The following is a 12,629-nucleotide window of genomic DNA, read 5'->3' on the forward strand; positions in this document are numbered from 1 at the left end:
ATATCTAATACCACAAAATCCACTGGAATGATAAATTTTTGAACTTTTATCAATACATTCTCCAACACTCCCAATGGATATCTAATAGACCGATCCACTAGTTGCAAAGTAATATTAGTGCGTTTAAGCTCATGCAAACCCAATTGTCTAGCCACCGTTAAAGGTATTAATGATACACTAGCACCAAGATCACACAATGCCTTAGAAAAATCAACGCTACCTATGGTGCAAGGTATAGAAAAACTCCCCGGATCCTTCAATTTCGATGGTAGCTTATTTTGAATAATTGCACTACATTCCTCCGTTAATGCTATTGTTTCGCAGTCTTCCAACTTTCTTTTTCTAGTCATGATTTCCTTGAGAAATTTCGCATAAGACGGAATCTGCAAAATAGCATCGGCAAAAAGAATGTTAATGTGCAATTGTTTGAAAAGTTTAACAAATTTTTCAAAATCTTTATCAAACTTATTTTGCTTTAATCTTTGTGGAAATGGAACCGCAGGGGGTATTGGAATGGTAGTGGAAGATGATGGTTGCTTTTCTCTTGGATTCTCTCGACTATTTTCCTCCACAATCGCCTCTTGGTTCCTCTGCTTTTCTTCTTGTTTTTCATTCTCATCTTTCTCAACTTCCTTCACTGGAGGATCTTCTAATTGTCTACCACTACGAAGAGTAATGGCTTTCACATGCTCCTTAGGATTGACCTCTGTTTTGCTAGGTAATTCTCCTTGATTTCGATTATTCAAAGAACTAGCAATTTGACCAATTTGGACCTCTACATTCCTGTACATTGTAGTGAGTTGGTCCAACCTTCCTTCTACTCGCTCAAATCTGTCCGAGGTAACTTTTACAAGCTTTTCCACTGCCATCTCCCAACCAGGTTTAGTTTCAGCTTGTTGTTGCCTTGATTGAAATCCCGGTGGATTGGTTTGCCTTGGTTGATTTCCTTGATCCTTCCATCCAAAGTTTGGATGATTTCTCCACCCCGGATTGTAAGTATTCGAGTAGGGGTTATTTTGAGCATTACGATTGTAATTATTGACGAATTGTACCTGTTCAGAATCAACACACTCATTAGTATCATGTTCACCTCCACATATAGAACAACTTGCTACATGTGCATTAGATGAACTTGGACCAACTCCACCTTGTCTACTTAGCAACTTCATCACATTATTCATTTGAGCACTCAGCATATTGAGAGTGTCCATTTCTATCATACCTGCGTGACGTCTTGTATTACCTCTCTCATTGGCCCATTGGTAGTTATTTGCTGCCATTTCTTCTATCAAATTATGAGCCTCTTGGGGTGATTTACCCATTAAAGCTCCACCTGCAGCTGCATCGATCATAGTTTTAGTAGAAAAAGCTAAACCATTATAGAAGGTTTGTATGATTAACCATTCCGGCAGTCCATGATGTGGACATATCCGAAGCAAATCTCTAAACCTTTCCCATGCCTCATATAATGATTCTCCCTCCAATTGACTAAAACTAGTGATATCCATTCTAAGCTTAGCAGTCTTTCCTGGTGGAAAATACTTATTTAAGAATGCTCTTGATAATTCATCCCATCCAGTGAAAGTATTAGGAGCATGAGAGTGTAGCCAAAGTTTGGCCTTATCTCTCAATGAAAATGGGAACAATCTTAGCCTTATAGCATCATCACTAACTCCATTCATTTTAATTGTATCACAAATTTCCAAGAATGTAGCTAAGTGTGTATTAGGATCTTCTACTGCATTACCTCCAAATTGAGATTGTTGAACCATTTGGATAAGTGATGGTTTAATCTCAAAGTTGTTAGCATTTACCGCAGGCCTTGCTATGCTCGTTTGAGATCCTTGTGTTCCCGGTAGAGCATAATCTCGTAGAACTCGCCTATTTAGGTCATTTTCCGCCATTTCTTCTTCAAATGGTAATTCTATCAAGATATCTTCTATTGGCTGCCAAACCTCTTGTTCCTCTTGGTGCAGTGTATTCCTCCTTTGTCTCCGCAATGTTCTTTCAATTTCCGGATCAAAATGTGCAACTTCTCTATTTGATCGGTACATGCACTACAAGTAAAAATAAGAGAAATTTTTGCAATTTTAATTCAACAACTTGGATAAAAACAATGAAGATGTCTAAATTAATAGAGATGACTAGGCCCTAATATTGCCGCTCCCCGGCAACGGCGCCAAAAACTTGACGGGTTTTTACTTTAAGTGCAAGTTTAATTTCGATTTTACACCCGTTGGACTGCAAGTATACAGGTCGCAATTGTAGTACAAGATGTGTATCGGGTCGATCCCACGAGGAGCAATTTAAACAATTACTAAGCCCTTGTTCTCTCTATTATTTAGACTTACAATTAATTTTGAGCAGAGAAAATCTAATGCTGTAATCTACAAATCTGATATACAAATCTAGTTTAACAAATGCTGAATGCAAATAGAGAAATTTCACTTAATGAAGATTCTAGGGATGTAGATTCCACTTATGGCATAAACTACACAAATAAATGGATTTACTTCTTGCTATTATTCTTGCTTAACCAGAGATTTATTTCCAAGATTACCAAGTCTCATTTTCATGATGAAATGGCTTAGAGCAATATAGATTTCCCTATTTTCATGGTGAAATACTACTACTACTCCGTTTTATTTCATGAAATGCTCAATAATCCACCTAAGTGTATCTCTATTTTCATGAACATACAACTCAAGCACTACTCATGTGTTTCAATTGTTATTACCAATTCTCATTGAATAATAACACTATAAACATGCTATTGGTGATCAATCAATAACAAGTAAGAACAGCTACACAAGTAGACAAGTTAAGACAAGATATAACAAGTGTAAATCACATTCAATTAGTATTATTTAGCCATAAGTTTCATCTACTCCCTAGATGAAGGAGTTTAGCTACTCATGAATGATTTAACAATCAAACTCACAAGTTTATTAATGCAAAACATCATAAAGTACAAGTATAAGAAAGATAAAAGAAAGCTTAGCCAATTGAAGGTGAAGCTCTCCAATTCCTGCTATGTTCTTGCAAAATATGATTACAAGTGAAACTCTCCAAAAAATGCTTCTCCAAGTACTCCTCTCTAGAGAGAAAACTTGTTGCAAGAAGGAAAACTAGCTACGTATGGTCCTCTGGCTTCTCCCCTGAGTTTCTGCATAAAAGGTGGTAGAAATTCCATTCCTCTCTCTTCATAATTTCCTCCACTTAGATTTGTAAAAAAGAAGTCAATGTTCCTTTTGTCCACACTCATTTGGTCTTCTCTTTTATTGCAGAAGCATGTGCCACCGATTTCTGTCCCTCAAAATAGCTGTAAAAGTTGTGAGAAAGGTAAAGAAAAACGGCTGTGCCACTTGCTGAGGAGAGAGACAGATCCGAGCCTCGGATCCGAGGAGTGATAATGGATCCGAGCTCGGATCATAGGATCCGAGGCCTTCCCATGATGGATCCGAGGTCGGATCGTCCTGACCTCGGATACACTCCGCCAGAAGTACAGACGAGGGGTCGGATCCCTCTTGTACACACGGATCCGAGCTCGGATCCGTGTTAAGCAATATTTCCAGTTTTTCACTTCTTCCCTTTTTCTACATTTTTGCTCCCAATTTCTTGTGTACTTTGTCCTCTGGATGACCCTGACATTTCTTTCAACTTGTGCATGAATTTCATACATCAATTACCTTCACAATTTCACAAAATTACGCATTAATCCATTCATTTATCAATTTCTTAACTCTTAAATAATATTTAAGCAATTATCACCAAAAGAGTTCAAATATGGCTTTAATCTTCTCAAAACATACCAAAAATTCATGCCAAATTCGTACAAAATGTACGTTAAATATTCACTTATCATTGTTCATGAATCAACTCATAGGAGTTCCTCAGGTGAAACCAGTTTCACAATTTGAGGTATGCTTCAATTTCAACTACTTAGCAAGTACCAGAACTGGCCCTGAAGTTCCTAGAATTGATTTCATGCTGCAAATTCAAAAGTTTAGCAGGACAATTATTGGCGAAAATTTCACGGTACAAGTAGAACAAAATGTCTCGTGTTTAGCCTTTGTTGATGGAGGAACTAACCCTACGGCTTCAATTGTCATAGCTACACATCAACTGGAAAATAATCTTCTTCAATTTGGTCTTGCAAAGAACTAGATTAGGGTTTGCATCTTCGCTACTTTTGCGTCATATTACCTGTGCTAACTTCAATTTCACCTTGCATTCGTACCATTTGTAAAATGGGAACTGAGATTGATGATTTATTCTGTTGAATGTAATTATTTTGAAGTATTTGGAGATAAATTATGTGCTCCTTGATGCGACAGAATATTTTTTTTTTTTTTTGTTTTTTGCGTGCTGAACTTTATCACCGTCTTGTACACACATCCAAGCGGGTGCAACGTTTTATTGCCAACTGCAAAATGTAATTTCAAGAAAGAATTTTTTTTACTCTACCTTTCAAAATTGATTCACATTATAACTTAATCCATGCTAACATACATAGTATGTATGTAGCATTAATTACATGCAATATTGATATGTTTTTAAATTTTCATAAATGGAATCAATTGAAAATTATATATTTTATCACCATGCTCAAGTTGATTGTGATTATTTTCTTGCAGAATTAGCTCAACGGACCGAATTAACTCTCATTCAATGTCTTTACTTGTGTTTTACTACTAATTAGTACATATTGGATTATATTATTGTTCTCTTTGTTCCATTGACCTCTTGAACTTTTAGTGTCCAACAACTTGTCGATTTCTGAGAGATAGTGTTCTTGATCTTGATATCCCAACTCATTGCATTTGAAATTATACAATGCAAGTTAAACTAGTTTTTTTTTTCTAATAATTTCATATAAAACATTCCTCGGAAAGAAAAAATGTAACTGGTGATGGAACTATTCTAGACTATTGCAATTGCATTGAGAAAATTAAACTGACAAGAGAATTCTCACTTTAACGGGTATGCACTTCTCACTTTCCTTTGATAAAGCTGGAATCCAGTCTGGAAGAACCTGGTGGCAGTACTAGCTAGTGAAGTTTTATCCCCTCTTTGCTAGATGCTGCCTCATCAAGCACTCCCTAGCTGCTTCTACTCTTTCTGTGTCCTCTATTGCCATCATCACACCGCTGTCTTTACCCTTGTTTGCTCTAAGTTTGGTTTAAAGACAACCTACCAAATAGAAAGAAAAAGAAAACTCATCCACTGATTAAGTCATCAAACTCAGATATTTACACGAGAAACAGAAATCATCAAGATTGTCTCCATTCCCACCCCTTCTTGAAGTTATCTTCCCCCATTCTTACCCGCTACAAACTTTATAGCTATACATATAGATCAAGCCATTTTCCTCGTACTACCCAAAAACCACATCTCAGAAACACTGATTCTGCTAATCTTCTCTGATTCCTCTTATGGCTTCCCGCTTCAATTTTATTCTCGCTCTCTTGACTCTCGTTTCCCTTCTGTTTGCATCAGCACCTGGAGCTGCTCAAGCTCCCTTCAACCCGAACGCCCTTTACCTCCCAGTGCTGAAAGATAACGCCACAAGCCTCCTTGTTGTCGATATCTACAAAAGAACACCCCTCAAATCAATCCCACTTCTTGTAGACCTGAATGGCAAGTTCTTATCAGTTAATTGTGAGCAAGATTACCTGTCATCCACCTATAATGCTCCAATTTGTCATTCAACTCAGTGTTCACAAGTTGAAAATCATTTCTGCCACACATGTTTATCCCAGGCTAAGCCTGGTTGCCATAACAACACTTGTGCAGTCTTTGCAACAAACCCTCTCACCAACACAAATGTAGTTAGTGAACTTGCACAAGATACACTAGCAATTAAGACTATTGAGGCCTCAAATCCAGGCCCTCTGGCTGTTGTCCGCTACTTCCTCTTTGCATGCACGCCATCATCTTTTCTACAAGGGCCATTACCGCAAAATGTACAAGGAATAGTTGGATTTGGCCACAATCAAGTTTCTTTACCAATGCAACTAGCTTCTCACTTTGGATTCCCGCAGAAATTTGCCTTGTGTTTATCTTCAAAGACCAACCAAAATGGAGTCATCTTTTTGGGGAACGCATCTTATAGAATTGGCGACAAGGACATCTCTCAAGGTATGCAATATACCCCATTAACTATTGGATCACAAGGAGAGTACCAGATACTAGTGAAATCAATCAGGATAAATCACAAGCCTGTCCAATTCAACACACCTTTGCTTTCAAGAACTAGAAGCTTTGGTGGAACAGTGATCGGCACAACAGATCCGTACACCGTTCTTGAGCACTCAATTTTCGAAAACTTCACTCAGTTCTTCACGAATGAATTCACTGCCATTGGTGCATCTCAGGTGGATCCAGTATCACCTTTTGGAGTATGCTTCAATAAATTGCCTCCTCCGGTTCCAAAAGTCGATATAGCTGCTCCTATCATCGACTTTGTGATGGAAAATCGTGACACTGCCTGGAGTATATTCGGTTCAAATTCCATAGTCAAAGCAAGGCCTGGAATTTGGTGCTTAGCATTCGTTGATGGAGGATATAAGCCCAGAGCTCCAATTGTCTTGGGTGCATATCAGTTGGAGGATCACATATTTGAGTTTGATCTGGCTAGTTCCCAGTTGGGATTTAGGGTGACCCTAAAGGCTGATTACAATACCTGTGATCAATTCAACTTCAATCCTACACCATAAGTTGGCGAATGACCTGAATGATTTGATCACTTTGCCATGGATATATGTACCTTGTTGGTTTTGTTGGTTTATGTTTGTGTCGGCTTTGTAGTTTTTGTTTTGTGCTGTGTGATATTAGCTTTTTTCGGTTTCATAATTGTGCCAATGAATTTTTTTTTAAGTGAGAGATCTTAAACAAAGAATCTTCCATTTACTATCCCTTCTACCTTACCACTTAATTCAAACTTCTCCCAAACTTGTTATGGTTACCTAGCTATGAATATGTATTCCTCTTTTTTTTTTTTTTCTCCTGATTACTTTTGCTAAATTTTGTCACTATGACTTATTTGGGGTAACAGCCATTATGATTTATGACTGATTGGAGGGCTGTACAAGACCCGATATTGTATTGCCTAATGCCTACCAAATCTAGAAGTAAACTAATTCCTGTTACTTTAGAAGAACAATTTTGCCCTTTTTTTTGTGTCAAAAGGGTAACAATACTAACCTAAACCTGGGCCTAACTTGGCCATGAAGAATGGAGGCCGAAAAAACTTGCCTCCCGAATATTTTCCCTACCCAAATTGGGGGAACATGCAATATACTATACCTTTTGCATTTTATGCTTCAATAAGTACTAGTGCCTTGGAAAAAATTTGGCTTATTTGGATAAAGTATTGATTTTTTATTTGTGCAAAGATTACCAGATATTATTGAGCTCAAATTGCTTTTTTTTCCCCCTTAAATTCTATTTAATATCATGGTACAAAAGAGTTAATTTCTTGAAGCTTTAGAAATTTTCTAAGTCATTAAATTTTCTTCGTCATTGATATTCTTTGCTCAGACCAATGACGTGAAAATCATTAATAATAACTCAATTTAGTTAGCAGCTACATTAGCTAATTTTTAATAGTTAAAAAAGCAAACTAAACCAGTTTATCATTATAATAAAATAGTGCTTTCCACTTATTGATTAACGTACTTGCATAGTGATTAAGATCTATAACCATTCAAGCAAATTATATTGGCTATGCATGCCACTGTCCAACCGGGTGCTTTATTATTTCCCCTGAAACCTCACTGCAATAGGGCTTCTCACAAGGTGCTCCCCATCACTCCAATCCAGTGACCCAAATCCAGACTCAATGTCACCAATTTCCTCCAATGCAGCCCTTGTGAACAAGACCTCATAGGACAAGGCATCCTTTCCTTTGCAGAATATCAGCTTACTCGGTGACACCCTCACCTCCACAAATTGAGGAGCATTTACTTTCACATCATACACAACATCTGATTTGCTCCCCACATTCTTGACCACCCGTTTATGCTTAGCCGCCTTTTTACTACGACTAAAAGCCACAGAAAAAGAAGGATAATTCAAGTCTCCAACACTCTCCAATTTCTGTGCATTGCAGTCCACGGGAACCGATCTATCCTTGACAAACACTGCTATTTTAGTTGGACTATACCCAATCGTACACAAGAACCCCACGTAATCACTAGTTCCCATATCGTATACCAAGCCTGGATTAAGCGCCTTGTTAGGATCGACGTGACCTGACCCATGTCCAAATGGGATGGATTCTTTGCCAGTGGAAATGTCCATAATATTGTTGCCCCTGTTGTCAACGTTATAAGCAGTCGTCATAAGAGCTGATTTTATAGCTGCCGGAGTCCAATCAGGAAAGGCTTTGTGAAGCAAAGCTGCTAATCCACTTACATGAGGACAAGCCATGGACGTACCGGACATAATGTTGAAATTCACTCTTCTCTTATCAATGTTTTCCAAACTGGATGGTCCGGCCAGCCTGGTCCAACCGGCTAAGATATTCACGCCGGGAGCGATAACATCTGGTTTTAAGATCTCCGGTGTAATAAGATTTGGACCACGGCTCGAGAATGCCGCCACCCGTGGCGCTGATATTGAGTTCCCAGTCACCGTTCCTCTAAAGATAATTGTAGCTGTCGCAGAGGAGGGATGGGACTTGAGGTAGCTCTTAATTTTGTCGCCGGCTGTTATCCCCACCATCGTAGCTGGAATTAGATGGGCTTCCGCCCTGAGGTCTTCGCCGGAAATGGCATATTCCTCAGTGTCTGCATGTATCATGCCAACACCACCGTCGTGTTTGACTGCCCATCCTTTGGCAGCTCCGGTAATATTACCTCCACGGTCACATACCACAATCTTTCCCTTGACTTTGGAAGGATCGAGTTTTCCTTGGAAACAGAATTTGCTTCCGCAATTTGCGGCGTAAACAAGTGGGATCTGAGCATCCGACAGAGGGAGACCGGAGTACAGCGACACGCCACTGAAAATTCTTCCATCTCCGAGAACAACGTCAGCTGGAAACTCCCGGTCGATGGTGGATGCACCGACAGTAAGAATCCAGGGTGCAATATTGTCGGCAGTGTAGGGGAGCGGGCCAGAATTTCCCGCTGAGCAAGAAGTCACAATCCCTTGCTCCATAGCGCTAAATGCACCGATTGCAATGGGATCAAGGTCGTACTCCCTAGCTTGTTTGCCACCCACTGACAGTGAAATCACGTGAACTCCATCGGAAATGGCTTGATTGATGCCTGCTAATATATCGGAGTCAAAGCATCCACCTCTCCAACAGACTTTGTAGGCGGCAATCCTGGCTTTAATCGCCATTCCTCTCGCTTCCCCTTTAGCATATTCATAGAGGCCAGCATTTTTAACGGCCGAACCAGCTGCCGTAGAAGCAGTATGCGTTCCATGACCTTTGAAGTCCCAAGGCAACTTCGATTCTCCCATTTGTTCTATGGACTTTTTCATTTGTTCCTCATATTCTCTGTAATAAGCTCTGGCGCCAATAAGCTTTTTGTTACATGAAGTTGAGGGAAAGTCCGAAGTCGTTTCACATTCTCCTTTCCAGTATGAAGGAACAGGAGGAAGGTTTTCGTCAGAGAAGCTCGGATGATCAGGCCAACTGCCAGTGTCGAGGACACCGATGACGACGTCCTTGGCGTAATTGGAGACTGGCCAGAGGCCAAAGAAGTCAGCGAGGCCCATGAAGTAGGGGGTGCGGGTAGTTTGAAGCTGGCGGATGCTGTCTGGGACGACAGATAGAATGCCATGGTGACGGCGGAGCTCTGCGGCCTGGGAGATGTTAAGGCGGGCAGCAAAGCCATGGATAGCGTGTTCATAGGTATACAGGAGTTTAGTTGTGGGCTGTTGACGATCGGTGGAGAGAGGAGAGAGGGAGCTGAGCATGGAGGAGTACCAGTCGTGGTGGGTGGTGAAAAGGGATGGCTTTTGAGACTTGGAGAGGTGGACGATGTAGGTTTCATGACTGTCATCGGATGAGGCAGCAATCATGCATGCATGGAGGCAAAAGAGGAAGAAGATAAGGAGAAATAAGGAAGTTAGAGAAGAGAAGGCAGCCATTAATTGGAGACAAGATGCAGGGTAAGAAAATATTGCATGCAAAGGGGGTTTGGTTGTTGAACATAATTCTGGGGATGGGGATGATGATGATGATGATATATACACAAGAAGCTTGGACGGTTGGAGCAGATGGCTGCGTATCTTTGTGATAGATTGGCCTTTGTGTTGTTGGGGCACGTCCTAAAACCTTACTGGTCAGCAATGGAGCTAAAACGCTAAGGTCAGGGTCAATCTCCGACAGCATATAGAATGCAGTAATAATGAATTAAATTAAATGAAAGTTTATACAATAAACATATTTTTTTTCCAATGTAAAATATGTTTTTAAGTTAAAATTATACTCAAATTTAACAATAAAAATCACTCTACGAATTTGTGTTTAGAAACATGGACGAATTTGTGTTTAGAAACATGGACAGAATTTATTTTATTATTAATTCCTCCTATTACCTGACTTGATGTGGATTAATTGCGGGATTCTACTCACTTTTAGTATTTTACATTTATTTCAGGAAGTAGAACGAAAATATAATAACAGGTACTAATTTGGCAGGAAAAGAGTCCAGATGATAGAGTTTGTCGCATTTTTTAAACAACAAAATGAGAGCCCTTGTTGGGCAAATTGGGCCGAAGTCTTCTTTTCGGAGTGAGCCGCCGCACATCAAAAGGGAGGCAGAGGATAAACACAAAGAGAGCAGCAGAGGACTAGGGGGATCTGGCCTTTCTTCTTAGTTTTTCGTCTTTAGTTTAGGCTAAATTTTATTGACTTTTCCCTTGGACTTACTTTTTGGCTTCGGGGACTTACGAATGTCAGGACCCCTAAGCCATTCTTGGCTTTTGACTTTTCTTCATCTTTGAACTTTTAGTATTTACGTTTCTTTCTTCGTATGTCATTGGAAGTGAAACAGAGGGCTACCTCTTGTAACTTTGCTATCTTTTCTGGATTGGAGCGAATTGCGTTTCCCAATTTTTGTGACAATGGCCGCGACTCTTGTTTCAACTTCCTGTGGACTTAGTTCATCAAACATGAACTAATTTCACCAGTCTAGCTAAGGAATAACGGATGCTTTGGGTCGCTTAAAATTGTGAGATCGATTTAATTTTATCTTTTTCTTTTATTTATTAGTATTCGCATATTCCTTATTTGCAGTGCTTGTGATTATTTAATTAATTGATTGTCTTGGATCCAGATAATTAGTTGATTGGGTAACCTATTGTCAATTAGGGCATTAAATCCGTAATTGTTTAATTGCTCTAAAATAGTGACAACTGGCATGATTAGGTTTGTGTCAGGGGAATACGCGAGGTAATCTAAAATAACCCTGGTAGTGCGTTATTTGGTTAGAATAGGGCTCCTCTAATACGTAAGGCAATTGGGGAATTAAATTCTACGGGCGTACCTAGGATTATTTCTCAATTAGAGCAGTGATTAACGGGCGTACCTTGATCACCGACGCAGTAAGGAGGGGTTGACTGTCATCGCTTGTTTGGCAGTTATAACCTATTTATTGATAAATAATTGAAATTGCCTTTGTTTCAAGGATCAATTAGGTGAACCATTGCTGAAATTATTCCTTGGCTAGATCCTTAATTATCACTCATTTGATTTTAGTAATTTGTTATTTAATTTTTAGTAGTTTCTTAGATTTTATTTGAATTTATTTGATTGTCACCTTCTGCACAAAAACACCCTCTTGTCACTGTGAATTTGGAAAGGAACAAGTACTCCCAATCCCTGTGGATTCGACCCTGCTTACCACTATCTACAGAAATTTACTTTTAGTTTGAACAGGTTTTATTATTGCACAGGTTTCGACAACCTGTCAATTTTTGGCGCCGTTACCGGGGACTGGCGTTATTATTTGTTTCTTTTTAAATTCATTTTTGATCTAACTTTCTGGTGCTTTTCAAGTGTATGCCTCGTTCTTCTCGTACAGGTGAATTAATTTTCGACCCCGAGGTAGAGAAGACTGAGAGTAGGACAAGAAAAGAGACCAGACAGCTCCTAGAGGAGCACTCCAGTGCTACATCTCAGAGACCTGAGCAAGAAGTTGAACCAACAGATTCGTTTGGAGACACTTCGAGTGACTCTGACCAGGAGGAAGGAACCATGGCTAATGCACGAACATTGAGGGAGTTGGCTGCTCCTGATTTAAATCAGCAGCCTTTATGCATTACCTTCCCCACCCTAAATGATAACACTCCATTTGAACTAAAATCTGGACTGATTCATCTTTTACCATCTTTTCATGGTTTACCAGGTGAAGAGCCGTATAAACATCTGCAGGAGTTTGACGTCGTGTGCAATAGTATGAAACCCCCAAGAATCACAGAAGAGCAAATAAAAATGAGGGCATTTCCCTTTTCCTTGAAGGATTCTGCAAAGGACTGGCTGTACTACCTACCACCAGATAGCATCACCATGTGGAACCAGTTGAAGAAAAAATTTTTAGATAAATATTTTTCTGCGTCCAGAGCTGCGAGTCTAAGGAAAGAAATTTGCGGGATCAAGCAACACCCAG

The 12,629-nt window shown here is 39.5% G+C and overlaps 2 protein-coding genes and 1 non-coding gene across 3 annotated transcripts; 2 read left to right on the forward strand and 1 right to left on the reverse strand.

Moving 5' to 3' along the window:
* The first annotated feature begins 1,410 nt into the window (after positions 1 to 1,410).
* On the forward strand, positions 1,411 to 1,517 carry LOC113764321. Its single transcript, XR_003467592.1, has one exon. It is a non-coding gene; the product is annotated as a small nucleolar RNA R71 (small nucleolar RNA).
* A 3,860-nt stretch (positions 1,518 to 5,377) lies between these two features.
* Positions 5,378 to 6,967, forward strand: LOC113763364 (basic 7S globulin-like). Its single transcript, XM_027307137.1, has one exon. It carries the CDS (start codon positions 5,436 to 5,438, stop codon positions 6,717 to 6,719), a length of 1,284 nt encoding a protein of 427 aa, XP_027162938.1. The 5' UTR covers positions 5,378 to 5,435; the 3' UTR covers positions 6,720 to 6,967.
* A 791-nt stretch (positions 6,968 to 7,758) lies between these two features.
* On the reverse strand, positions 7,759 to 10,192 carry LOC113760213 (subtilisin-like protease SBT1.4). Its single transcript, XM_027302778.1, has one exon. The coding sequence runs from the start codon at positions 10,105 to 10,107 to the stop codon at positions 7,759 to 7,761; it is 2,349 nt and encodes a 782-aa protein (XP_027158579.1). The 5' UTR covers positions 10,108 to 10,192.
* Between the last annotated feature and the right edge of the window lie 2,437 nt (positions 10,193 to 12,629).

The sequence above is a fragment of the Coffea eugenioides genome, chromosome 2 (genome assembly GCF_003713205.1).
Source record: "Coffea eugenioides isolate CCC68of chromosome 2, Ceug_1.0, whole genome shotgun sequence".
In the NCBI taxonomy this organism is placed as follows: Eukaryota; Viridiplantae; Streptophyta; class Magnoliopsida; order Gentianales; family Rubiaceae; genus Coffea; species Coffea eugenioides.